General features: G+C 35.3%; 6 protein-coding genes across 8 annotated transcripts; 1 reads left to right on the top strand and 5 right to left on the bottom strand.

The window, feature by feature from the left end:
- Positions 1-2,322: 2,322 nt before the first annotated feature.
- On the bottom strand, positions 2,323-3,553 carry LOC117133448 (acetolactate synthase small subunit 2, chloroplastic). Its single transcript, XM_033289619.1, has 4 exons — positions 3,391-3,553; positions 3,127-3,279; positions 2,873-2,938; positions 2,323-2,679 (listed from the first exon to the last, which is right to left on the bottom strand). The coding sequence occupies exons 2-4, from the start codon at positions 3,259-3,261 to the stop codon at positions 2,590-2,592; spliced, it is 291 nt and encodes a 96-aa protein (XP_033145510.1). The 5' UTR covers positions 3,262-3,279; positions 3,391-3,553; the 3' UTR covers positions 2,323-2,589.
- A 581-nt stretch (positions 3,554-4,134) lies between these two features.
- LOC103865155 (receptor like protein 24) lies at positions 4,135-15,235 on the bottom strand. Its single transcript, XM_033289602.1, has 3 exons — positions 13,310-15,235; positions 10,197-13,168; positions 4,135-6,683 (listed from the first exon to the last, which is right to left on the bottom strand). Exons 2-3 carry the CDS (start codon positions 10,481-10,483, stop codon positions 4,316-4,318), a joined length of 2,655 nt encoding a protein of 884 aa, XP_033145493.1. The 5' UTR covers positions 10,484-13,168; positions 13,310-15,235; the 3' UTR covers positions 4,135-4,315.
- On the bottom strand, positions 7,475-9,680 carry LOC117133446 (receptor like protein 24-like). Its single transcript, XM_033289613.1, has one exon. It carries the CDS (start codon positions 9,677-9,679, stop codon positions 8,537-8,539), a length of 1,143 nt encoding a protein of 380 aa, XP_033145504.1. The 5' UTR covers position 9,680; the 3' UTR covers positions 7,475-8,536.
- Positions 15,236-15,920: 685 nt separating the features above from the next.
- Positions 15,921-19,192, bottom strand: LOC103865158 (acetolactate synthase small subunit 2, chloroplastic). The gene is made up of 12 exons (XM_033289605.1): positions 18,850-19,192; positions 18,538-18,751; positions 18,386-18,469; positions 18,197-18,265; positions 17,923-18,006; positions 17,622-17,774; positions 17,411-17,497; positions 17,203-17,307; positions 16,997-17,119; positions 16,732-16,884; positions 16,478-16,543; positions 15,921-16,284 (listed from the first exon to the last, which is right to left on the bottom strand). The coding sequence occupies exons 1-12, from the start codon at positions 19,083-19,085 to the stop codon at positions 16,195-16,197; spliced, it is 1,464 nt and encodes a 487-aa protein (XP_033145496.1). The 5' UTR covers positions 19,086-19,192; the 3' UTR covers positions 15,921-16,194.
- Positions 19,193-19,416: 224 nt separating this feature from the next.
- LOC103865153 (integrin-linked protein kinase 1) lies at positions 19,417-23,982 on the top strand. 3 transcript variants are annotated; one of them, XM_009142933.3, is made up of 12 exons: positions 19,418-20,597; positions 20,689-20,763; positions 21,591-21,695; positions 21,784-21,869; positions 22,152-22,188; positions 22,374-22,453; positions 22,542-22,604; positions 22,698-22,819; positions 22,909-22,994; positions 23,231-23,352; positions 23,475-23,606; positions 23,722-23,982. In XM_009142933.3, exons 1-12 carry the CDS (start codon positions 20,178-20,180, stop codon positions 23,726-23,728), a joined length of 1,335 nt encoding a protein of 444 aa, XP_009141181.1. In that variant the 5' UTR covers positions 19,418-20,177; the 3' UTR covers positions 23,729-23,982. The 3 variants fall into 3 exon arrangements, with proteins under 3 accessions (XP_009141180.1, XP_009141181.1, XP_009141179.1); XM_009142931.3 differs by having other exon boundaries at positions 19,429-20,597; positions 22,152-22,272; XM_009142932.3 differs by lacking the exon at positions 23,722-23,982 and having other exon boundaries at positions 19,417-20,597; positions 22,152-22,272; positions 23,475-23,610.
- UGT74C1-2 (UDP-glycosyltransferase 74C1) lies at positions 23,868-26,281 on the bottom strand. The gene is made up of 3 exons (XM_009142934.3): positions 25,937-26,281; positions 25,333-25,693; positions 23,868-24,774 (listed from the first exon to the last, which is right to left on the bottom strand). The coding sequence occupies exons 1-3, from the start codon at positions 26,218-26,220 to the stop codon at positions 24,049-24,051; spliced, it is 1,371 nt and encodes a 456-aa protein (XP_009141182.1). The 5' UTR covers positions 26,221-26,281; the 3' UTR covers positions 23,868-24,048.
- Positions 26,282-26,292: the final 11 nt, after the last annotated feature.

Here is a 26,292-nt window from a genome sequence, read left to right as displayed (position 1 = left end):
GAGGAAAGCTTTAGATTTGGAGTAAAGCATAAACATTATTGTATAGTTGCTCTGTTATGAATTCACCAATTTTGTGTAGATATATGATTCTCTTATGCCTTGTATTCGCGTAACAGTTTCCAAGGCGAACTAATTTTGTAGTCATAGATATGTATGTATCTTTCTGTGGTATTGCAAATCGATTACAGTGGTCTATATGGTGTTGCTGGTGGAACCAGTGACGTTACTTTGTATATTTGTGGGATTTGTTCTGCTTTGGAGCCGAATTTAATATATTTTTACTGTTCCGAAGAGACACTAAGTCCCGTTGGGTCTGTTTTATTTTTCTAAATACATAATTTAATACCGTAAGCAAATCAAATTTCTTACTAGAAGATAAGTATGGACATATTATCAATAACATAACCGGTTCAGTCAATGCTTTAATTTGACTCTCCAATCCAAAACATTTACAAAATCAGTCCCATCTGTGCTTTTAAGTCATTAAATCTAGGGTTGAACATCATTACTTAAATTTGTTACTTGACTCGTACCCGCCTTAAAAATTCAAGTATTCGGTGTTGCCAAAGCAAGTAACAAGTCGACAATTTTTATTACTTCCAAAACCAAGTCAAGTATCAAGTATCATTATTATTTTTAGTACTTGATTCGTTACTTGCCTCATTACTATTTGTTATATGATCTATTAAATACTTATTTATATTTGTCTTTTCTTTTAGTTGTATTTAGAATTGGACACAAACACTCATTACTCTTCTTATACTTATTACTTATTTCATATATGTCTTGATCAAGATTTTTAAATATTCCTCATCATCTCGTTAAGTATTATATAGTAACAAGTATTAAAAACTTAACTACATGACTTGTTATTATATGTTACTTGTTTAGAAAAGACATTTTTGTCATCATAAAAATTATGCAATGTTTATATATTGATATATTCATATATATTTTTTTTTTCTTCTTTATATATGAACAAATATTTCGTTTAAAGTAATTAAGATGTTATGTTAAGTAGAATAAATAAAACAAACTTTCATGTCTATTTCTAATAGATTATTATTTAGCAAGTAGTTCTTAAATACTCGAAAAAACTTGTAAATAGTTCACAAGTGCTTGTAAATAATAAATAATAAAGCCAGGTAAATAACTTGCAAGTAATTCATTTTTGATCAAGTATTCATTTTTAACAAATTAAGTACAAGTCGAAAATTTTATCACTCGTACAAAGAAAGTCAAATCCCAAGTGCAACTAAAATAGCGAGTAACCACCTTGTGCCAAGCCCTAATTTAAGCATCATTACTAAAGGATATTTTCCAAATGAATTTCTGAACTTTAGTATATTGATATTCCAAAATGATTTAGTTACGTAAATACTTTAAAAATAATTGTACCAATAGAAAGATGACATGATTTAAGAGTCCAAGTATTCTGGTGAGATTTTTCTGTAGTTATTCTTTTCTCTCGTAATTTTTCTGTAGGAATTAAGAAAGAAAAACTCCATAAAACAACGTTTTTTAGTTTTTTTTTAAATAAAAATAGCACTTAAAAGAAGAAAATAACTAAAAATATTTTATTAAAAAATAAATATACATTCATATCCTTAGAGTTAATTAATCTAAATTTAGAATTGAGAAAAAGACTAGGATATCATCAAACCAAGTTTTTGTTCCCAAAGTAGCACTCAAAGTTCAAAGTCACAAAAATAGGTTTCATTAAAGAGGTAAATATACACTTCTACCCCTTGGGTTAATTAATCCAAACCTTAAGGTTTAGAGTTAAGGGGGTGGGGTTTTGGAATTAGGGTTTAAAATTTTATAAAAAACAAATACTAAAATAAAAAATAAAAATTTTTAAAACAGTTTCAAAAATTATTTTTAAACTATAAAAATAAAATTTGAAAAAAAATTCAAAAAAATTCAAAATTTTTTTTAAAAAAAAAATTATAAAAATTTCGAATCTGAAAACATATAATCTGAAACTATAAAAAAATTTATTTTTATTTTTTATTTTTTATTTATTTTTTTTTTATTTTTGTTTGTTTATTTAATTTAAACCAAGGATATTATGGACATTTTACCCTTTAATGAATGTCATTTTTGTGACTTTCTCCTTCTAGTGCTATTTTTGAGACATAAACTTCAAAATGTGCTATTATTGACAATTGCCCGTTAAAATTTAAAGTTCAGAGTTAAAAATGGAGTTTAGAAGATTGGGTTTCAAATTAAAATTAAAATTTTCAAAATAAAAAATAGTGATTTGATTTTTTTTTTCAGAGCTATTTTGGTGACCAAAATTTAACAATGACTATTTGAAAAAATTGCCCACTAAGAAACTATGCTGTTAGATATCATCACAGTAATATTAATCCCAACAACAGTTTATTCTCAAAATAAATGAACTGAAATGAAGTCACAAAATTCAAAAATCTGCTAATTATAAAATAAACAAAGTCCCAAACATATCTACACACAGTCTCTCTCTGGCTAGACTTTGGTTGGCTTGCAAAATATTTGATGAAACTTTTATCTTCAAAAATCTGTTCCATGGATACAGGTTTTGTATCCAACTCTGCGATTGACTTGTTAACCTGTTAAGGGAAAAGAGTATCCACGAAGATACTTAGAGTCCACTCCTGATTCACGAGCCAACGCCACACGCCCTGTTCTTGCAACCTGTGATTGATTGATTGTTCATTAGTAAAGATCAACACGATGTACAAGTTATAATACAAGTAACAACAACACTTCTCAAACTGATTTTTGTTCAGAAGACATTAGAAAAATGTGTCAGGCTTTGGTTTTTTATTTTACCAGACTTATTTATTAGCGCCAAGATTATAACATCTAGTAAGAGATGAAAACTAACCTCGCATATACCGTAGGGCTCCAACAACCTTTGTAGTGCAACCATCTTGTCAAGATCCCCAGTAAGGTAATTCCACAGCAAACAATTTTCAGCAACAAATACCAAAAAAAAACTAAGGGAGAAAGGGATTCGGATGGAAAACTGAAGTCTGCTTCATAGATTATGTCAAACGGTACTCCAATGGATAAAGATATTTCATGTGATGTGCAACTACACCTCAAATAGAAATCCAGTTAATGATGAATGCAATCTACCTGCAAAGTAATTGTATGGTCGGAAACGTCAACAGCTTTAGCCCTGAAAATACTAGCAATGTCCAGGACATCTCTTCTCGCAGCAGCGTTCACAGCAATCTTAATCAGCATCAGTTCTCTTTCAGCAAATGGCATATGAGTAAGAGCATGGACCTGCAGTTAACAGAAATAGCAAAAGGTAAAAGAGCAAAGGGTAGAGTCAACAAGAGCATTCAAACTGTTATATATAATCCTAAAGACAATTGATTTTTTTTTTATCCTAACCTCATGCACATCTATGAGTTTGTAAAGTTGCTGCACCAATTTGCTGACTGATTCATCTGTCGCAGGAACAACTGTTGTAATGCGTGAAATTCCCTCTGTTTCAGCATGTCCTACAGCCAAACTCTAAACCAAAAAAAAATAGAAAAAGAAGATTGGTCAGTGTGTCAGTAAAAAATACTATGTGAGACCAGGGGATACAACATTCAGGCATTGTTCTTATCTCTCTCACACTGACCAGGTGCTTGCTCCTTGAGATCTGGATAGGAAGCTGCTGAGAATCGCCAAAATGGAGCAGTAGCACCCATCTTTTCCCTTCTCAGTGCTATCTGTTATTAAAAATCATCATTCCATATTCCAAAAGTTAAGGAAAGTCCAGGAGATCTATGTGTTTATGTCCACTCAAAGATGTAGTAGAAAGCAGAAACTGGATGATAACATGATTTTCAGAAAGTCATATAGTCCAACAATCCACTACCTTTCCTGTTCTGACAATCTCTCTGATCTGAAACTTTCTCAAATTTCTTTCTACAGCAATCATTTTCTTACAGGCAACTTCAAATTAATAAGTGACATAATCACAAAGCTTTCTATACAAAACGGCCATTTAATATATTAGTTGTCTCTATCCCATTAGGTCTCAACAGTTTATTGGCTTCTTCTTATTGAATACTACTAAATCCCAATATGACCCCCTTTTACCATCTTCCTTCCGTCTGCCATTTTACTCAGTAGAGGAAAAAAAAGAGAGATGCACATGAAATTGACTACAAAACGTTCACCCTTCTTATTTTATAGAAAACGAAATAGAAACAAAGCATCAGACAATGATACAACAAACATAAAGAGATGCTTCCATACAAGAGGAATCACATCAACCACTTGACATACATTGAAGGTTCATATCATACTCAAACTAAAAACACTCCTAAAGGCTTCTGCGCTTGTTCGGACCAATTATCTTAACGAGCCACTCCGGTTTATATGTTGCAATGAGGTGTGCTATTGCAAGTCCAAGCAACACTCCAGTTCCATACCCTATTGCCACGCTTTTCCAGTTCAACACTTCTTCCTCTTCTCCTTCTTCTTCTTCCTTGGGTTGCTGTGTTGGTGGCGCAATAGTCCCAAAGCAAGTTTCCTGGAGAGGAAGACCACAAAGCCCTGCATTCCCTTCAAATGAAGACTTAGGTTGGCCGGTAATCTGTGTTCCTTGTGGTATTTCTCCCTTGAGTTGGTTGTGAGACACATTTATGTACTCCAAAAAAGAGAGGCTCCCGATTCCATTAGGAATAGTCCCTGAGAGTTGGTTGCTTGATAGGTCTAGTGACTCGAGCTTGCCAAGATTGGAGAGAGACAGAGGAATATGGCCTGTGAAGGCGTTGTTTGATAAGTTGAGTGCAATCAATGCTTTCAAAAGACCAATTGATTCAGGAATCTGTCCTTCAATTCTATTCCCAGAAAGATCAATAGTGGCGTATGAGGTAAGGACCCTCCCTTGCTCCATTGATAGACCTTTGTATTTCAAATCTATAGCTTCTATATTGAAATAGGACAGCCTCCCCGAAGTAGCCTTTGTGTATACCATATACAGACCACCATCTTCGTTCATCATAAGTGACGACGCTTTCCAGTTCTCAAAATATCTTGGTGGCAAGCTTCCAGTAAACTTATTATCAGATATCTCAAATATACGTAACTCTGGAAACCCGAGAGGACCTTGACCAGGAAGAGATATAGATCCATATAACTTGTTAGAACTGAGGATAAGTACTTCCAAATTTGATAAAGACTTGAGCCAAAAAGGAAACTTGTCTTTGATTCTGTTGTGGTCAACAACCAGAAACTCTAGAGATGAGCAATTTTGAAGAGATCTTGGAAGTTTCCCGGTGAGTAGATTGTGTCCAACGTCAAGTGTCTTTAGAGAAGAACTGATATGAAAGGCGTCAGGAATACTCCCTTCCAAGTTGTTCTTCCGAAGATTCACAAACGTAAAGTTACTCAAGCATTGAGGGATTGTACCCGTGAGGTTGTTGTAACCTATCTTCAATTGCGTGAGAGATCTATAGTTGCAGATTGAAAGAGGTATGCTCCCTGTGAATCTATTGCCTGACGCAGAGAAGACGTTGATAGAGAGTGGTAGGAGAGGAATTGTTCCTTCAAAATGGTTCTGCCCTAGTAATAAATTCTTCACAGATGAATTTACCAAAACATCCACTGGACCTTCCAAACCATTAAACGAGTTATTTGTTAAAAACACGGTGTTTAGACGAGGAAGCTTCCATAGCCACTCGGGGACTTTTCCTTTGATTATATTTCCCGAAATGTCTATATACTCCAACTTCTCAAGGATCTTTAAGATATTTGGGAACTCTTTGATGCCGCAGCCTTGTAACCACAAAATCTCCAGGTTTATTGGGATGTCTGACTTTGAATCTAAACTGGCTGGAGATATACTGTTACCAGAAAGATCAAGGTGCAACAAAGATTCAAGAGAGGAGAAGAGGTTTAAGTCAATCGGGTAACTTGTGTTTAGCAAAGAAAGGTCAAGAAGCTTGAGGTTGATGAGCTTTGAGATAGGCTCTATGATTTTTCCTTCGAAATGGTTTTTCCCAAGGTACAAGTACTCGAGCCTAGACGGGGTAGAGGAGTTAGGAAATTTAATAGATCCCGTGAGATTATTTCCACGCAGTTTGAGAACTAATAAGGAAGGCATAGTGAGGAGAGAAGAAGGAATGGTTCCAGAGAAGTGATTATCAGCGATTTCTATAACGGAGAGCATGGTAAGATTTTGCACAAGTGGGAAACTACCAGTGAGCTGGTTGTCATCAAGGTATAATTCTGTTAACGAGGTTAAGTTACTAATTGTGGGAGGAACTTCCCCGAAAAAGTCGCTGGACTGAAGAGCCAAGATCTCAAGTTTGTTGAGATTTCCAAACTCAGAAGGGAGTGATGAACTGAAGTTGTTGTAACTTAGATCAAGGTAACGGAGGTTGTACAACTCAAACAGGCTAGTAATGTTTGGATTCAGAGTTCCAGAGAAATGATTATTGTTAAGGTCTAAAAACGAGAGCTTTGATAGATTCCGTAAGAGTGGGAAACTACCGGTGAGATCATTTTGGGAAAGGTCTAAATAGGAAAGAAGGCTTAGGTTATTAAATGAGGAAGGAACTTGGCCTACAAAGCTATTATTGGAAAGATATAAGACCTCTAACCTGTTGAGATTGTCAAATTCAGAAGGAAGTGTAGCTGAGATGAAGTTGTTTTGATAGAGGTCAAGGTAACGAAGATGATGTAACCTGAATAAGCTACTGTTGGGCTTAAGGTTTCCACTGAGGCAGGCTCTTAGTCGTAGCATTGTGACCGCACCGGTAGAGTTATCGCACCAGACTCTGTTATAGGGATCACTGAGGTTGCAGTGGCTGCTATCAAACTCGTTCATGAACTCAGTGAGAACTTGAGTTTGATAGGGACGACAAGCAACATAGCTACTATAGTCGATGTTTAAACTGGAGAAGCTTGAAGGGGAGACATAACAGAGCAAAAGTAGCGAGAGAAAATGCAAATGCAAATGGGATTCAGACATGGTCTTTATGAAAAAGTATTGAAGAAGAATTGTTTTGGTTTAAGAAAAATGAGAGAGAGGGTTGGTGGTATAAATAAAGATATGTCACCACACACAACGTGACTTGGAAAAAGATAGAGAGCTACGCTATTTTTGATTGGAGAACTTAATGGCGCTAAAGTTACTTGATTTTTCAAACGTATAACTTGGGAAAGACATCAGAAGACCCTACATGTGTCGCCCACTAAGAGCATCATTAGCAGTACACTTTCTCACAAGAGTTTCTTATCTGCTAATAATAGCAATCCCAATTAATTCTAAAGGTTGTGAGTCCACTTATGTTGAAAGATTGTATCTTTTGAAAAAGAAGTGTAAAGGGTTGTGTCTTTTCTAAAAGTTCTATGTTGGAAGGTTGTGTCTTTTACAATTAATTTCTAAGGTTGTGAATACACTTATGTTGAAAGGTTGTGTCTTTTGAAAAAGTAGTGTAAAGGGTTGTGTCTTTTCTAAAAGTTCTATGTAGTAAGGTTGTGTCTTTTCCAATTAATTCCTAAGGTTGTGAACTTCAATTATGTTGAAAGGTTGTGTCTTTTGAAAAATATGTGTAGAGAGTTGTGTCTTTTCTAAAAGTTATATGTTGTAAGGTTGTGTCCTTCTAAAAATAGTCTAAAAGTTGTGACTATTCACTAGTATCTTTTAAAAAATGAGAAGTTGTGAGTGTTAAAAGAATGCAACTATTCATATTGAAGGGTTGTGACTATTCAAATAGACTTTAAAAAATCTATAAATAGTCTCTCCCATACATTTTTCAAATCAAATTTTCACTAATCTACTAATAATAAAATGGTGAAAAAAATAATGTCAAAGTTGCAATTTTTCATCTAAACAAAGTGTCTTTTCACCTCAAAGTGGGATTGCTTTAAAAAATATAGGTTTTATTTAAGTAATGTGTTAGTTTATATAATAAGTGTTGGTATTTTATGAGAACTCTCCCAAAAATTAAAAAAAAAATATTTTAAATGAGACATGTCATATTAACGTAAATCAACATATATTTATTACAATATTCAATTTTCTGAATATTCATTTTCAATAAATAAAGCAGGTAGATAAATATACAAAATAACAATTACCAACATACAAATTATAATTGTTTAAAATTATAAACTAATAATTTTAATATTATGTCTTAAATAGGAAAAAAATTATATATCATGCAAAAAAAAAAATTGCATTTTGTTCAAAAAGTGGTTGAAGATAACTATCATGTGAAAAATGTATGAAAAAATTTAAAAAGAATGAAGACACAATTGTATGCAATATGTGTTTTGATAAAAAATTAAAGGGAATATTAAGGTTTATAAAATATATATATATATTTTTTATATATATATATTTGAATACTTTGTAAATCATATTTTAATCATCAAAATTAAATTTAATTATTTATATGGTTTAATTTTTTTATCAGGCATATAAAATTATATATTATAGATTATAATATATTTTTTATAAAATGAGTTCCCGTGCGATATATAGACCACCATCTTCATTCATCATAAGGGACGATGCTTTCCAATTGACAAATTATCTCGGTTGCAAGCTTCCAGTAAACTTATTATCAGCTATCTCAAATATACGCAGCTCTGGAAACCCGAGAGGACCTTGACCAGGAGGAGATATAGATCCATAGAATTTGTTTGAACTGAGGATAAGGACTTGCAAATTTGGTAAAGCCTTGAGCCAAAAAGGAAACTTGTCTTTGATTATGTTGTGGTCAACAGCTAGAAACTCGAGAGATGAACAATTCTGAAGAGATCTTGGAAGTTTCCCGGTTAGTCGATTGTGTCCAACATCAAGTGTTTGTAGAGAAGCACCGACATAAAATGCCTCAAGGATACTTCCTTCCAAGTTGTTCTTCCGGAGATTCAAAACCGTCAAGTTACTCAAGCATTGAGGGATTGGACCCGTGAGGTTGTTGTAAGGAAGCCATAAATGCGTAAGCGACCTACAATTGCATATTGAAAGAGGTATTCTCCCTGTGAATCTATTGATTGTCGCAGCAAAGTTGTTGATGGAGAGTGGTAGAATAGGAACTGCTCCTTCAAAATAGTTTCGCTCCATAAATAAATTCTTCACAGATGAATTTACCAAAACATCCACTGGACCTTCCAAACCATTAAACGAATTATTTGAAAGAAACACTGTGTTTAGACGAGGAAGCTTCCATAACCACTCCGGGACCTCGCCTTTGATTATGTTGTCGGACAAGTCTATATTCTCCAACTTCTCAAGGATCTTAAAGATATTTGGGAACTCTTTGATGCCGCAACCTCGTAACAACAAAATCTCCAGGTTTGTTGGGATGTCTAAATTTGAACCTAAACTGGCCGGAGATATACTATTACCGGAAAGATCAAGGTCCACCAAATCTTTCAGCGTGGAGAAGAGGCTTACATCAATCGGGTAACTTGTGTTAAGGAAAGAAAGGTCAAGAATCTTGACGCTGATGAGTTTTGAGATAGGCTCTATGATTTTTCCTTCAAAATGGTTATTCCCAAGGGACAAGTACTCGAGCCTAGACAGGGTAGATGAGGAGTTGTAAACTTCAACAGAATCAGTGAGATCGTTGTCTCTCAGCTCGAGATATGATAAGAAAGGCATGGTGAAGAGAGAAGATGGAATGGCTCCAGAGAAGTGATTATGATTGATTGCTATAACTGAAAGCATGGTTAGGTTTTGAACAAGTGAGAAACTACCAGTGAGTTGGTTGTGGTGAAGGTTCAATTCCTCTAACGAGGTTAGGTTACTAATTGTGGGAGGAACTTGCCCGAAAAAGTCATTGGAGGAAAGAGCCAAGATCTCTAGTCTGTTGAGATTTCCAAATTCAGAAGGGAGTGATGAGGTGAAGTTGTTTTGACTTAGATCAAGGTAACGGAGGTGGCGCAACTCAAACAGGCTAGTACTCTTAGGATTCAGAGTTCCATAGAAATGATTCGCAGCAAGGCTTAAAGCCGAGAGCTTTGTTAGATTCCTCACAAGTGGGAAACTACCAGTGAGCTCGTTTAGGGAAAGTTCTAAAACGGAAAGAAGGCTTAGGCTGTTAAATGAGGAAGGAACTTGGCCTACAAAGCTATTATTCCTAAGAGATAAGGCCTCTAACCTGCTGAGATTCCCAAATTCTGAAGGAATTGTAGCTGAGATGAAGTTGTTTTGAATGAGTGCAAGGTAACGAAGATGGTGTAACCTGAAGAGGCTACTATTGGGCTTTAGAGTTCCGCTGAGACACGCCTGGAGTCGTAGCATTGTGACCGCACCAGTCGAGTTATCGCACCAGACTCCGTTATAGGGATCACTGAGGTTGCACTGGCTGCTATCAAACTCGTTCATGAACTCAGTGAGAGCTTGAGTCTGATGGGGACCGCAAGCAACATAGCTACTGTAATCGATGTTTAAGTTAAAGAAGCTTGAAGGGGAGACATAACAGAGCAAAAGTAGCGAGAGAAAATGCAAATGCAAACGGGATTCAGACATGGTCTTTATGAATTAGTAGTGAAGAAGAGAATTGTTTTGGTTTAAGAAAAATGAGAGAGAGTGTTGGTGGTTTAAATAAAGATATGTAACCACACACAACTTGACTTGGAAAAAGATAGAGAGCTACGTGAAGTCTTTTTATATTTTTGATTGGAGAACTTAATGGCGCTAAAGTTAGTTGATTTTTCAAACGTATAACTTGTGTGCATCATTAGCGGTACACTTTCTCACAAGAGTTTTTTATCTATATAATATTAATGTAATTTACTTTACAATTAAATTATAAACATAGAAGATTTGATACAAAAAAAACATAGAGAATATGAACCAATAACAATGAAACACATTACAAAAGGAAACATTTACATCCCAGGTCACTTTTCATCTTTTTATTTCATAATAGAGCACTTGTTGCTACCGAGACACTTTGTCAAGTTTTTCCTTTGTTACAAAAAAAAAAAAACATGAAATTTCAATTCTATCCTTCTTTCTTTAAGCAATTATAAAAATCATATTTTTTCCTCCTTCCACCACACCATGTTCCTCTCCTCCGCCGCCAACCACATCTCACATCTCCTTCTCCGTCTTCTGTTCCTGTTACTTTTCAACTGTCTCCTCCCACACGGATTATTCTTTCGGAATCCCCTACTCAAAACCCTCCACCGTCGAATCCCTTAAGCAGCGGCGGAGGAGGATCTCCTCGAACTCCATCTTCACCGTCTCCTTCTTCCACTCTCTTCCTCACCCGTTTCCTCCTACACTTATTACTCCTTGATTGACTACTCTAAATTCTCTACCTTCAGTCTCAAGACCACCGTCGAAACCCTCAGATAGCTGCGAAGGAGGATCTCTTTGAAATCCCTCTTCGCTATCTCTTTCTTTGGATGGGTTATATAGTGTTTGGAATCGCCATACGAAGAGTCGCTTTGCTTATGATAGCGAAGAAACAACGAAGTTGATTATTATGGTCCTCTTCCATCTCCTCATGGCCCCGAATATATTATTTGGTGTACATGTGAATGTTTACATTATTTGTACATGTGGATAATGATAGATGTGTTGTACATATGTTTTACAATTTTTAATCATGACAATGGACAAATCTGAAGAGAATAATGGACTTCTACCTATTGTCAATGATGATTTTTTGGGAGTGAGTTGGTTTTGCTTATAGAAAGCTTTTATCAACTTTCAGCTGAAAATGCAACTTACCTTCCATTAAATCTCAAAATACACCAGTGGTGTTATGTATGATATGGTAACTTGTGAACAAGCCGTGTTCTGTTTTATTTTTAAATTGAAAATGCATATTGATTTCCTCTGGAAATATGTATTTGTAAGCACTTAGGTTGTTGGTCACACACATGTATGTGTACATATAGATACTATATATATGGTGTACATATGTACACCTAATCGTGTTTATGCTGAGAAAGGATCAAGCAAAGTATAAGTAATGCATAGTTGGTAGGTTATCACATTATCAAAGTCTTAATTATTGTCTCTTAATGAAAACATAGCCATATTAACAAATTAAAATAGACAATGGGTTATGGATACTAACTGATCTGAATATACATATCCATATAGACATGCACTTGTGTACGGGATATCATGGACGGGTGTTTGTAAACAAAAAGAGAAATCTTTCTAAGGATGTTGTCCACATGTATACAGAGAGTGTCCACATGCACAGTCCACACATAATCCACATGTACATCTTTGAAACTCTGTCCACATGTACACAAGATCACATATGCCTACGTGTACACCAAGTATACCTTGAAATCTAGAACAAGAAACATGAGGTATGTTTTAAATATGAAATTCCGTGCTCGTATTGAATCAAAATTTGATATCATTCTCCAACCACTGCTAAACATCTCAACACAAGCAACATATCCCGTTGCTATCGGATTCTTAAGAAACGACCTCATTTAGTTTCTTGGAACCTTTGTTATTGAGTTATCTTTTGATCTTCTAACAAACACATTTCACCTCTGTAAAACAAAAGATTAAATGTTCAAATACCAAAAAAAATAATATAAAAACTAGTTAATCAAGAACCTTCGATCTTATTTGCCTCCAAAGGTGGTTTACATCTCACCTCTGTTAATATGCTGCTCCACTTAAATTACAAAAATTTTGGGAACAACATTAAAAGGGACAAAAAGAGAGATGTCCATGTTACTCTTCACTCTTCTTACTCAGGTTTTGTTCTAATTAGACACATGCTCCTCGTTCTTATTGAACATTGCCTTTACTTGTAATGTCCATGTGTACATATCTTTTTTTCTTTGTACACAAGTACACTATTATCTTTATTGTACATATGTACCATATCAAATCTAATATGTACGTAAAGCCTCCACCATCTCTGTCCACAATTATCCTTCCACAATTGTTGTACACACATACCATATACAATGTCTTTTGTATACTACATACACCAACACGTACACTTGGATTTTATACTCCCATTTCATCTCCTCATGTACGATGACCTATTCAACCATCCACTTACATTCCAACAAACTTACATATATAATCCAAGAAAAAAATATCACACCGAGTGGAGGTTCCATACCAAACAAAAAAACATCCGACTTTGAGTACACATTTAACTATTTTCTCAGAATTCTCTCTGTTGCAAACAACCTTGACACCTGGCCTTCGAATCTCAGCCTACCGGGGGCAAAAATAATTTTTAAACTAGATTACAACAAACTGAAACATAACCAATTTCTAAACAAACAATTATCACATTTTTTTATCAAACAATTCACATTTTTAAAGAACATTGAATAAATAACACTCGTCACTTACTTCAAACTTTACTCTTTTAACACCGGCCGTCATCAACCAGAGAATGAGAGGAAATCAAATGATTTTTTCTCTTCGTAGAATGGAGTCTGTGAGAGAATATAAAAGATAAAGACGAATAAAGTAGATAAAAAATGTGTGGCCAGCGTTTCATCCTTCCTAGATCAAGATTTTAAATTAATTTGTAATTGAAATATTTGATTCACCGCCCAAGACAGCAAATATATTCAATTGCTTTAATTCTTTTAGTTAGGGGTTTTAGAGTCTTTTCGACATAAAGAAGTGTGCAAGGAGCAACATGTGTCTTATTATGTAATAAAAAGACAAAAAGTGTCTATTACTGTAAATCACTCTTACAAAAGAGTCTCTCATCTTTTCCTTAAAGTTCCACGTACAAGAGACGTCGCTCCAACTTTCTGTTCTTTTTATCGCCCTCTCTCCTCTTTACTTTATTGTTTCCAATATTATAATCACAAGAGACTTGTTCACTAGGTTTTGTGGTCTGTCTGTGTAATGTCGTGTGAATTAGCGGAGTACATCTTTGTGATTCTTTTTTTTTGGTGTAAACATCTTTATTGATTCTTCTATCTCCTTTTGTGTTTTTCGAGATTCCTGGAGGTTTGGTGGACTGAGTCGTGTGAGCCTTAAATACAAGAATATTGAGAGTCTCTAAGATGAGGAAAGCTTTAGATTTGGAGTAAAGCATAAAAATTATTGTATAGTTGCTCTGTTATGAATTCACCAATTTTGTGTAGATATATGATTATATTTATGCCTTGGAATTGCGTAACAGTTTCCGAAGGCGAACTAATTTTGTAGTCATAGATATGTATGTATCTTTCTGTTGGTATTGCAATCGATTACAGTGGTCTATATGGTGGTTGCTGGTGGAACCAGTGACGTTAGTTTGTATATTTGTGGGATTTGTTCTGCTTCTGTGAAGATCTTTTCTGTGTTTCTGCATATTAAAGATATTATATATTTTTACTTATTGATACATCTCTTGTGTTTCATTAGTATCCACAAAACTGTTTCATTTTTTTTGTAGGCTCCCATTTTCTAAGATTGGTAGCCGTATTTAAGCTGTTCCGAAGAGACACTAGGTCCGGCTGGATCTGTTTTATTTTTCTAAATACATAATTTATTACCGTAAGCAAATCAAATTTCTTACTAGAAGATAAGTATGGGTACATATTATCAATAACATAACCGGTTCAGTCAATGCTTTAATTTGACTCTCCAATCCAAAACGTTTACAAAATCAGTCCCATCTCTGCTTTTAAGTCATTAAAGCTAGGGTTGAGCATCATTACTCGTTACTCGCCTTAAACTTGTTACTTGACTCGTACCCGCCTTAAAAATTTAAGTATTCGGTGTTGCCAAGGCAAGTAACAAGTCGACAACTTTCATTACTTCCAAGACCAAATCAAATATCAAATATCAAGTATCATTATTATTTTTAGTACTTGACTCGTTACTTGCCTCATTACTATTTGTTACATGATCTATTAAATACTTATTTATATTTGTCTTTTCTTTTAGTTGTATTTAGAATTGGACACAAACACTCATTACTCTTCTTATACTTATTACTTATTTCGTATATGTCTTGATTTTTGAATATTCCTCATCATCTAGTTAAGTATTATATAGTAACAAGTATTAAAAACTTAACTACATGACTTGTTATTATATGTTACTTGTTTAGAGAAGACATTTTTGTCATCATAAAAATTATACAATGTTTATATATTGATATATTCATATATATTTTTATTTGTCTTCTTTATAATATGAACAAATATTTCGTTTAAAGTAATTAAGATGTTATGTTAAGTAGAATAAATAAAACAAACTTTCATGTCTATTTCTAATAGATTATTATTTAGTAAGTAGTTCTTAGATACTCAAAAAAACTCGTAAATAATTCACAAGTGCTCGTAAATAATAAATAATAAAGTCAGATAAATAACTTGCAAGTAATTCATTTTTGATCAAGTACTCATTGTTTAACAAATCAAATACAAGTCAAAAATTTTATCACTCGTACAAAGAAAGTCAAATCCGAAATGCACGTAAAATAGCGAGTAACCACCTTGTGCCAAGCCTTAATTTAAGCATCATTACTAAAGGATATTTTCCAAATGAATTTCTGAACTTTAATTTATTGATATTCCAAAATGATTTAGTTACGTAAATACTTTAAAAATAATTGTACCAATAGAAAGATGACATGATTTAAGAGTCCAAGTATTCTGGTGAGATTTTTCTGTAGTTATTCTTTTCTCTCTTAATTTTTTCTGTAGGAATTAAGAAAGAAAAACTCCATAAAACAACATTTTTTAGTTTTTTTTTAATAAAAATAGCACTCAAAAGAAGAAAATAACTAAAAAAAATTTATTAAAGAATAAATATACATTCATATCCTTAAAGTTAATTAATTTAAATTTAGAATTTAAAATTTAGAGTTAAAAATGGAGTTTAGAAGATGGGGATTCAAATTAAAAAAAAAAAAAATTAAAATTTTCAAAATAAAAAATAAAAAATAACGATTTGATTTTTTTTTTCAGAGCTATTTTAGTGACCAAAACTTAACAATGAATATTTGAAAAAATTGCCCACTAAGAAACTATGCTGTTAGATATCATCACAGTAATATTAATCCCAACAACAGTTTATTCTCAAAATAAAGGAACTGAAATGAAGTCACAAAATTCAAAAATCTGCTAATTATAAAATAAACAAAGTCCCAAACATATCTACACACAGTCTCTCTCTGGCTAGACTTTGGGTTGGCTTGCAAAATATTTGATGAAACTTTTATCTTCAAAAATCTTTATTGCTGTTCCATGGATACAGGTTTTGTATCCAACTCTGCGATTGACTTGTTAACCTGTTAAGGGAAAAGAGTATCCACGAAGATACTTAGAGTCCACTCCTGATTCACGAGCCAACGCCACACGCCCTGTTCTTGCAACCTGTGATTGATTGATTGTTCATTAGTAAAGATCAACACGATGTACAAGTTATAATACAAGTAACAACAACACTTCTCAAACTGATTTTTGTTCAGAAGACATTAGAAAAATGTGTCAGGCTTTGGTTTTTTATTTTACCAGACTTATTTATTAGCGCCAAGATTATAACATCTAGTAAGAGATGAAAACTAACCTCGCATATACCGTAGGGCTCCAACAACCTTTGTAGTGCAACCATCTTGTCAAGATCCCCAGTAAGCTAATTCCACAGCAAACAATTTTCAGCAACAAATACCAAAAAAAAACTAAGGGAGAAAGAGATTCGGATGGAAAACTGAAGTCTGCTTCGTAGATTATGTCAAACGGTACTCCAATGTATAAAGATATTTCATGTGATGTGCAACTACACCTCAAATAGAAATCCAGTTAATGATGAATGCAATCTACCTGCAAAGTAATTGTATGGTCGGAAACGTCAACAGCTTTAGCCCTGAAAATACTAGCAATGTCCAGGACATCTCTTCTCGCAGCAGCGTTCACAGCAATCTTAATCAGCATCAGTTCTCTTTCAGCAAATGGCATATGAGTAAGATCATGGACCTGCAGTTAACAGAAATAGCAAAAGGTAAAAGAGCATAGGGTAGAGTCAACAAGAGCATTCAAACTGTTATATATAATCCTAAAGACAATTGATTTTATTTGTGATCCTAACCTCATGCACATCTATGAGTTTGTAAAGTTGCTGCACCAATTTGCTGACTGATTCATCTGTCGCAGGAACAACTGTTGTAATGCGTGAAATTCCCTCTGTTTCAGCATGTCCTACAGCCAAACTCTAAACCAAAAAAAATAGAAAAAGAAGATTGGTCAGTGTGTCAGTAAAAAATACTATGTGTGTGAGAGAGATAAGAACAATGCCTGAATGTTGTATCCCCTTCGAGCGAAAACACCAGTGATAAGATTAAGGACTCCTGGAACATCGTTTACAAGCAAAGATAGAGTATGTGACCGTAGTCCACTCGTCTGAAACATCAGAAAAAAATGAACTATTATCAATCAAACAAAACAACCTACGGCAGTATCTATAAAATCTACATATATCTAATCTAGCAACAAGCTCACTTACATCTTCTTCCGTGAGAAGTCCCCAGTGGGCGTCAAGAACACGATGTACCATTAGATCAGAAGCTTGCTCAACGGGATAAACATCTCCCTACATTTAAAAGCAAACAAAACTTTTAACACTGGGTGGGTGAATAAAAGATATTTAATTTAGCAAGGGGTAGAAAAACAAAAGGGTATTGATTTTTTTTTTGAGAGAAGAGAAGCACACACACCCCTGTTGTTTTTTCAGTTGGAGGAACCACAGCTCCTTTTTTGCTACCTCGAAGAACACTAGCAGGTGCTTGCTCCTTGAGATCTGGATAGGAAGCTGCTGAGAATCGCCAAAATGGAGCAGTAGCACCCATCTTTTCCCTTCTCAGTGCTATCTGTTAATAAAAATGTCATTGCATATTCCATTAATTAGGGAAAGTCCAAGAGATCTATGTCGTTATGTCCACTCAAAGATGTAGTAGAAAGCAGAAACTGGATGATAACATGATTTTCAGAAAGTCATATAGTCCAACAATCCACTACCTTTCCTGTTCTGACAATCTCTCTGATCTGAAACTTTCTCAAATTTCTTTCTACAGCAATCATTTTCCCTGGATCTCCAGTTACCTGCAAGATAGCTTACAAAATGATTACTTAAAAACCAACATCTGTAATTGAAGAAACCAAAATTTCTTAATCCCACTTCCTCATAATCAAGGTAGAAAAGAACAATATGTGTATGGTCTTGCTTCTCTACCTATCATAAACAACACTGAGCACAAGCACAAAAATCAGGACAAAGCATAAGCAGACGTACCTCAATAGTCAATGCATGTTCCGCAATATCTACAATTCTGGCTCGGAATGTATCAACTAGCCACATGATCTGTAAATCCATTCAACAGAAGAAGCAGGTAAATAAATCAAAAAGAAACTAAACTCCACCTCTAAGCTGAATCAAAGATTCAAAATCAACCACCTGAGTAGGCAAGGAAAGGAAGAGTACCTGTGCCCTGGATTCTGGATGTGCATTCACTTTTACAAGCATCAACTCACGCTCCACTTGCGGCTCACTCGAGATATCTTCAACCTAATTATCAACTCAAAAATCAATAAGAGCTGCTATTGATGACACAGTTATGTAGAAAAAGTAACAACCTTGAGAACATTAACGAGCTTCTGAAGCTGCTCAATGACCTGCTGAAGCACCCTTTCAGTTCCAGAGACAACAATGGTGAACAAAGCCTTGTCTCTGTTGAGACCAACAGCAAGACTCTCGATATTGTATCCTCTCCTCGCAAAGACTCCTGCAATCCTATTTATCATCCCGCTTTCGTCTCCAACAAACACCGAAATGGTATGCTTCCTCACCCTGCTCCAAAGTAAAGACATCAATGTTACAATCATATCCAATGATCATGAAACACATAAAGATACAAACTTTACAATATAAAAAGATGTAAACTTTACTTTGATTCTGGAGTTGTCAGCGGAGCATCCGAGACCATCTTGTCGACGCTTCTGATGATTCTCTCTGTTCTCTTTCCTGTTTCGTTGTCACGGTTAGGAGATTTATTACCGGAGAGGTGAGAAGTCTTGGCCGGGAAGGATACACGAGTCAAGGGTATGAGAGAGGGGGAAGAATCGGAAGAAGCAGATCTCAAGCTGCGAAGGGAAGGGGGAGAGCTTGTAGAAATGGCTGCCATTGAAGAGACGAAATCGAAAGTTTGATGTTTTGAGGATTGAAGAAGGAATGATGACAGGCAGGTGAAAGTACGGAGACCACTCTCAAATGTGATAAGAGGTGGTTTTGAGCATTAGATCTTGTCATTTGGTTTATGGTTTAGTACCGGTTCCGGTTTCTGGGATTTTAAGTTTTGGTTATAGAAAACTATAAGAACGGTTAGAATATTTGTTAAATTCAGTTTAATTTCGGTTTGATTTTCGATTCGATTTAATTTTTAAAATAATTTTAAACTAAAATAATTTTTGAAACAAAAATAATCTATGATTTAGATTGTCAGATTAAAATATTGGATAACTAAAATAATTTAATATAATTAAGATAAAGATTAGGTTGTTTCGGTTATTTTCAATATTTTTTTATAATGTTAAATATTTTTCTATGTGAAATTCTAGATTATGTATTTTTTGAAATTTTATTTCAAATGTTTGGATGTCTATTTGGTTTTCTGTCAATTTTAGTTTTTCGAAACTAAGAAAATAAGAACCATTAGTTGCGAATTTCGTTACGGTTCTTTTGATTTGGTTCGGTTCTTTGGGATTCAGATAAAACATCTGGTCTGTCCAAAAGTGGGGTCATACATTAAGTCTGTCCAAATGTGGGTCATACATACATAAACGTTAAAATGGCTTAAAAGAAAGCTCAAAAGGCATCGACTGGATCATGCCGACACGTGAGCCTTATTCACTAGTATCTCTCAATTAAAAGGGTCTAAAGTTTCATCATTACAAGAAGTTTAGGGGTAATTTCATAATTTGAAAAATAAAATAATTATAGCAACCGAAATAAGTGGACAGCGATCAACAACAGTCCAAGTTTACGCGGGAGAGTTGCCAAACAATGATTGGAAGCAAAAGGTCAAAACCAAAGTCATAACATAACCTCCCCCAATAACATCACAATTAATCTTAATTAATTAACTAATCTCCCTCGATAATCCAACGCGCTTCCTCCGGATCTCACATAATCCTCACAGCTCAAACCAAACCAAAAAAAAAATGTGATTCGATTTTTTTCCTTTTCCCCTCAGAAGAAAAGACGAAACCGGAATAAGATGGCGAACATCGCCCGACAATTCTCATCCGCCTCCCTTCGCCGCACGCTCAGCCGCCAGTTCACGCGCCAGTCATCCCACGATCCTCGCCGCAACAACATGCGGTTCAGCTTCGGGCGCCAATCCTCCCTCGATCCGATTCGCCGGAGCAGTACTCCTGAAGAAGGCTCCAACCGTCCTCCTCATCAGCTCGCCGTCCCCGATAACCTCGACGCTACTATGCAGCTCCTCTTCGTCGCATGCGGAGGAGACGTCGAAGGTGTTCGGGATCTGCTCGACGAAGGTATTGATGTTAATAGCATCGATCTTGATGGTCGTACGGCTCTTCACATCGCTGCTTGTGAAGGACACGTTGAGGTTGTGAAGCTTTTGCTGACGAGGAAGGCTAACATTGATGCTCGTGATCGTTGGGGAAGCACGGTAATGTGGAAGTTTGACCTAATATTTATTTTTTATTTTTTTTTCGTGTGGTTTTGATCTGAAGTTTTTGGGGTGGGTGTTGTGTGGATAGGCAGCTGCTGATGCTAAGTACTATGGGAACATGGACGTTTACAACATTTTGAAAGCCCGTGGTGCCAAAGTTCCGGTATGCTTCTTCTTCCATGGATCTAGCTTCTGGTCTCTAAGAGTCTGTCATGTGCAATAACATGATGAAATATTTGTATTAACCCCAAAATTTAAATGGCTAGTATATATAAAATCATTGTCTCTAAATTGATTATATATACAAGAAAACATGCGGATACTGACGGACAAAATCGTCAGAAGTTCGTCGGAAAAGAGACAATTTGACGAATTTCTGACGAAAGTGGCCGTCGGTATCATTTCGTCGGAAAATGGTCGTCGGTATTATTTCGTCAGAAAACAGGCGTACACTCTTTCGTCGGAAAGTTGTCGGTATATTCCGACGAATTTCCGACGAAGTAGTATTTTTTGTTTTCATCAGAATGCCGTCGGAAAATCGTCAAATTTGTCCGACTATTTTTTTGTCCGTTGGAACGTCCATCAGAATATAGCGTGTTTTTTTTGTAGTGATATAATACTAATTATTTAGGGGTATATTCAACATAACATTTGAGACAATTAGAAATTATTTGAATTTTAATATAAGTTTTAGATGATTTTAGGTGAATTGTGAAAGTCACATTGATTTCTAAAATTCTGTCTAAAACCATATGATTTGGATTTTGATATTTTTTTTAACTATTAACTCTACCAAAAAGACTTTTTAAATCACCACAAATCTTCTAAAATCTACTATCTAAAATATTTTAATAACAGTAGATGTTAAAGTACATTTTAAAATCACAAATTCGGTTAACACTTAAGTTTAAATAAAATTTATATTTAAATAGTTACGTATTTAGTATATACGCAATGCGTTTAGTTACTTTTCTTTCTTCTTGGTTTTAGAAAACTAAAAGGACACCGATGGTTGTGGCGAATCCTCGTGAAGTTCCTGAATACGAGTTGAATCCACAAGAACTTCAGGTTCGGAAAGCTGATGGTATCTCAAAGGTAAGAGCTCTTTTTGCTTCACTTTCCCGTGGATGATGTTTTAGTTTTTCAGTTAATATGTTTTTAACAAAATACTTACTCTTGCCAGGGAATATATCAAGTGGCTAAGTGGAATGGGACTAAGGTATCTGTAAAGATACTTGATAAGGATCTCTACAAGGATAGTGAAACCATGTACGTTTTACTCTTCTCTTAGATTTGAGTATAATATAGTCTAATTTAACACATCGGACCAAGAGTGATTTTAACATATTGATCGTTGAAAGCATTTTTATGCTCTTTGTGATGCTGATATGTGTGAGCTCGAAGATATTAGAATCATAGTTCATGTAGTCATTGGAATTGCGCATTTTTGGTTTGATTTCTTACAATTTATCTTCATTTCCTCTGTTTTGATCTCTGTTTATTTTTTGATGTATTACCTTTGTTCTGAAATTGTATATTACTTACTTACAGAGAGGCCTTCAAACACGAACTTACTTTATTAGAAAAGGTTCGTCATCCTAATGTTGTGCAATTTGTTGGAGCTGTTACTCAAAACGTCCCCATGATGATTGTGTCTGAGTATCATCCTAAAGTAAGCTTCTCCTCTTTTGTACACCTTACAAGATTTGTCCCTCATTAAGCATTTTTTGGATTCCAGGTAATAATTTCTTTTGACTTGGGGGTAACTTGCAGGGTGACCTTGGGAGCTATCTTCAAAAGAAAGGACGACTTTCTCCATCCAAAGTTCTAAGATTTGCCCGCGATATAGCCAGGCATGTGCCCTTTTTTTAATTGCAAGATTGTATTCAAGTTTACATTGGTTTTACATGTCTTCTGAACAAATCATTTGGTTATTCTCAGGGGAATGAATTATCTTCACGAGTGTAAGCCAGAACTAGTAATCCACTGTGATCTAAAACCCAAGTAAGATAAACTAAATAAAGAAGAATCTCTATCTGAAATATTTAGAGAAGATACTTTGTTAACTAATTTTTGCAACTTCTTGTAAGGTGCCAGAAATATTATGCTCGATAATGGAAAACATTTGAAGGTGGCGGGATTTGGATCTATAAGTTTTTCAAAGCTATCATCTGATAAATCAAGACTCCTCAATCACGGGGCACATATAGATCTTTCAAGTAAGTTCCCTTATGTGCATGTGAGAAACTGTTTCCATTTTTTGATATACCATTAAGGATGATTGATTTCATGATCCAATTGTTTGCAGACTACTGTGTGGCGCCTGAGATTTACAAAGATGAAATATTTGACAGAAGTGTGGATTCATATTCTTTTGGTGTCGTATTATATGAGGTGGGTACCTTATGATTACCATTAAGGTCAAGTATTCGTGATAACACTGCTCCTCTAGATTTCTTGATTGATGCATCTGGTCTAGGTTTCCTTTAGATGGTCTCCAAAGCACTCCACTCTGTTTCTCAACCACTCTAGTTGATATGTTTTCTTCTAGCACTGAGGCCACCAATAAGCTTCTCTAACAAAATTTCATTCGACGATCTTTGATTGAGTTAATATTAAAAATTCTACAGATGATTGAAGGACAACCTTTCCATCCCAAACCCCCAGAGGAGGCAGTGAAGCTAATGTGTTTGGAAGGAAGAAGACCTTCGTTTAAATCCAAGTCTAAAAATTGTCCCCAAGAAATGAGAGAGTAAATGCACTTCTCTATCCTTTTTATGAACTTTGTTAGTGTACAATAGCCATCATTTGCTTGGGCTTGATCCTAATAACCAATCTCTTTCAACGTATTGTTTCAATTTTTATAATAAACAGATTGATTGAAGAGTGCTGGGATGCGGAAGCTGTTGTTAGACCGACATTTTCTGAGATCATAGTTCGATTGGATAGGATCTTTTTACACTGCTCAAAACAAGGGTGGTGGAAAGATACATTCAAGTTTCCTTGGTAAAAAAGTTCTTTCTCTTGACAACTCTTTATCATTTATATTTTAGAATTCAAGAGCCAAACTCTCACATTATTCCTTAAGTTTATTTCTAAAACCAAATGGATGATTTCTCAGGAAATAGTAGAGAGAAGCGGGAGAGGTTTAACTCAGAAACTCAAAGAACTCAGCAATTCAAGTGCAATAAAAACGGTACAAAGAATACAAAAAGAAACGGCGTGCCCTCTCCCATTTGTCTATGTCTTGTTGTGTAAGAAAATGTATTACATCGGAAAGTACTTCATTGAGCTATATATAGACTTCTCTAATGCACAGAACTGAGCATTACGAAAATTACAATGTATCATATTCATACAAGTAGCACGAAATCTTTTCATTCTTGTTGTCTCAAAGTCGAAGGTCTTTTTTTAACTACGCATAATTCATATGCCAAGAGTCTGATCCTCAAGTCCAAAGAGCAACAAACTCATCAATGTTCTTGTCGGAAGTACCTCCTTCAGAGATAGCCTCACGAGCCAACACCTTTAACTTCTCAACATTCTTCCTCATCTCTTTCCCTTTCTCTCCATCCATAACCTCAACAACGCATCTCGCAATCTCTTCCTTACTCACAAACCCTTCTTCATCAGCCTTCACTCTAACCCCAATCTTCCACACATCTTCTATAAACTTTGCGTTCGTTGGCTGATCTGTCCACTGAGGCATCCCCACCAATGGAACCCCTAAGCATAACGCCTCCAAAGTCGAGTTCCATCCACAGTGCGTCACGAAACATCCAGTTGAGTCATGTGATAAAACCTCTAGCTGAGGAACCCACTTAGCCACCAATCCATAATCTTTCTCCAAAGCTTCTTCAACAAAACCAGACGGCAACTTGCTTCTCTCCGAATCTCGGACAGACCACAAGAAGCTGTATCCGGTTTGTCTAATGGCCGCTGCGGTTTCCTTCATCTGCTTATCACTCAAAGCCGCCAGTGTCCCAAACGCCACGTAAACCACCGACTTCGCTGGTTTACTCGCTAGCCACCTTAAGACAGACTCATCCGGCTCAGTCTTGAAATCTCCAAGGTCGTAATCTTTGTCTTCCAGCAACCGGTTATCCAAGAACTTGGAGGGAACCATCGGTCCAATGTTCTTCACCGGCCACTGATCACTCATCCATTTCACCACCTAGATAACACGTTCCACAAATAGTATTAATGAAACTACCCTTCTCAAAAACCAGAGCCGGTCCTAAACATAATAAAATGAAACATTCTCGATTGGTCCTAAAATATTAGTGGTTAATATGTGTATATCATTTGGTTCTAAAATTGATTAAACTAAATATATGTATTTGTTGGGAACAAACGTGAATCACCTTAGTAGAAAACAAAGAAATTTAGTAAAGTAAAAAAAAATTGAATTAAATATCCGTTTAAAGTTTGTATATTAATTATGTGAATTATTAATTTTAATATTTTATACCCATATTTATAGTAGTCTTAAAGCTCAATTTTTTTTTCTTTTAGAAACGCATCATTATCCCTGTAAAAATATTTTTCCTAATCATAAAACGCATATTATACCCTCTAGATGGATCTTGATAACATATCTATCTTCATCTGGTCCAACCTGGTGCACAAAAATCTAACACACTTCTAAAATTAACAGTGATCATACAATAATTGTTTCTCCCATGAATATCAGGCTACTAAAAACATGAAACCAAAACACTTAGATGTTCACCTTAGGTTCTAGCTGATCAAAAGTGTTGCAAAGAATCAAATCAGCTCGCCGCAGGTTAGAGAACTGGCTAACCACAAGTTCGAATAGTAGAGGGTAAGACCCCTTCTCGCGTGCGAAAGAAGGAAGGTCATTTTGGCTTAACAATGGGAAGGCCGGAAACGATGCAAGCGTTGGATTCTCGTGTCTATCATCGGGGACGTCGTAGGTGCCTTCGTTGATGTGGTAGTAAACAAGACTAGCCAGCCATGGTTGAGTGGAATAGGCTACTACGTATAGACCCAACTCCTTGGCTACGTCCAGTGCAAAGGGCATGAAGGGATCATAGATCAGAGCTTTTGGAGGGTTGCTCGTTAACTTATCCCTGCACAAATACATATATGATGTATACATGAGCATGACACTGATGCTAAATAATAATTTCATATCATATTCATAAAAACGCGCGTTGGCTCATTCTTTAGCTTATTAAATAAAAAGCTATATTCTTATGGCTTTTAGATCCTTTTTTTTTTCTTATTCTTTGAACTTCTTTAGCTTTCCACTTTTTTTTGTCTTAAAACAAACTTTACATGTCAAGCTGGAAAATTCGCTCAAAAACTTATACCTAGAGATGAAATCCGTGAGGCTGCGAGTAGTAGAGCTAATGAAACGTTGAGGTTCGTTGAACTTGGTTTGAGGGTGTTCGTGTGACAGGAAACCGTCGTAGATTGTGTGGACGGTGATGGAATAGACGTCGGAAGTGTAAGGTTCACGGTGGTTATTGGAGGCGATTATGAGTGTTACGGTGAGTCCCTTTTTGGATAACCGTTTAGAGAGTTGGATCATTGGGTTGATGTGCCCTTGAAATGGATAAGGAAACACCAGCACATGACCGCTTGCTTCACTCATTTTTGGATGGTTTCGTTATGAGCCAAATAAACAATAAGTGGGTGATATGGTCTAATTCAAGTAGGCATCCTA

The sequence above is a fragment of the Brassica rapa genome, chromosome A04 (genome assembly GCF_000309985.2).
Source record: "Brassica rapa cultivar Chiifu-401-42 chromosome A04, CAAS_Brap_v3.01, whole genome shotgun sequence".
Taxonomy (NCBI): domain Eukaryota; kingdom Viridiplantae; phylum Streptophyta; class Magnoliopsida; order Brassicales; family Brassicaceae; genus Brassica; species Brassica rapa.
Note: the sequence above shows the minus strand (reverse complement) of the source record. Positions and strands in the feature narration are given on the sequence as shown.

Excerpts from the sequence above, each read along its gene's own strand:
- LOC117133448 (XM_033289619.1), bottom strand. The coding sequence starts at position 3,261 with ATGCCATTTGCTGAAAGAGAACTGATGCTGATTAAGATTGCTGTGAAC. Across the intron at positions 2,939-3,126 it reads ACCATACAATTACTTTGCAG|CTTACTGGGGATCTTGACAA; the intron begins GTAGATTGCATT and ends CTGTGGAATTAC. Across the intron at positions 2,680-2,872 it reads AGCCCTACGGTATATGCGAG|GTTGCAAGAACAGGGCGTGT; the intron begins GTTAGTTTTCAT and ends AATCAATCACAG.
- LOC117133446 (XM_033289613.1), bottom strand. The coding sequence starts at position 9,679 with ATGCTTTCAGTTATAGCAATCAATCATAATCACTTCTCTGGAGCCATT.
- LOC103865155 (XM_033289602.1), bottom strand. The coding sequence starts at position 10,483 with ATGTCTGAATCCCGTTTGCATTTGCATTTTCTCTCGCTACTTTTGCTC. Across the intron at positions 6,684-10,196 it reads CCCAATAGTAGCCTCTTCAG|GTTACATCATCTTCGTTACC; the intron begins GTTACACCATCT and ends TAGCTTATTCAG.
- LOC103865158 (XM_033289605.1), bottom strand. The coding sequence starts at position 19,085 with ATGGCAGCCATTTCTACAAGCTCTCCCCCTTCCCTTCGCAGCTTGAGA. Across the intron at positions 16,885-16,996 it reads AACTCATAGATGTGCATGAG|GTCCATGATCTTACTCATAT; the intron begins GTTAGGATCACA and ends TGTTAACTGCAG. Across the intron at positions 16,285-16,477 it reads AGCCCTACGGTATATGCGAG|GTTGCAAGAACAGGGCGTGT; the intron begins GTTAGTTTTCAT and ends AATCAATCACAG.
- LOC103865153 (XM_009142931.3), top strand. The coding sequence starts at position 20,178 with ATGGCGAACATCGCCCGACAATTCTCATCCGCCTCCCTTCGCCGCACG. Across the intron at positions 20,764-21,590 it reads CCCGTGGTGCCAAAGTTCCG|AAAACTAAAAGGACACCGAT; the intron begins GTATGCTTCTTC and ends TCTTGGTTTTAG. Across the intron at positions 21,870-22,151 it reads TACAAGGATAGTGAAACCAT|AGAGGCCTTCAAACACGAAC; the intron begins GTACGTTTTACT and ends ACTTACTTACAG.
- UGT74C1-2 (XM_009142934.3), bottom strand. The coding sequence starts at position 26,220 with ATGAGTGAAGCAAGCGGTCATGTGCTGGTGTTTCCTTATCCATTTCAA. Across the intron at positions 25,694-25,936 it reads CTCACGGATTTCATCTCTAG|GGATAAGTTAACGAGCAACC; the intron begins GTATAAGTTTTT and ends GTATTTGTGCAG. Across the intron at positions 24,775-25,332 it reads TTGATCAGCTAGAACCTAAG|GTGGTGAAATGGATGAGTGA; the intron begins GTGAACATCTAA and ends CGTGTTATCTAG.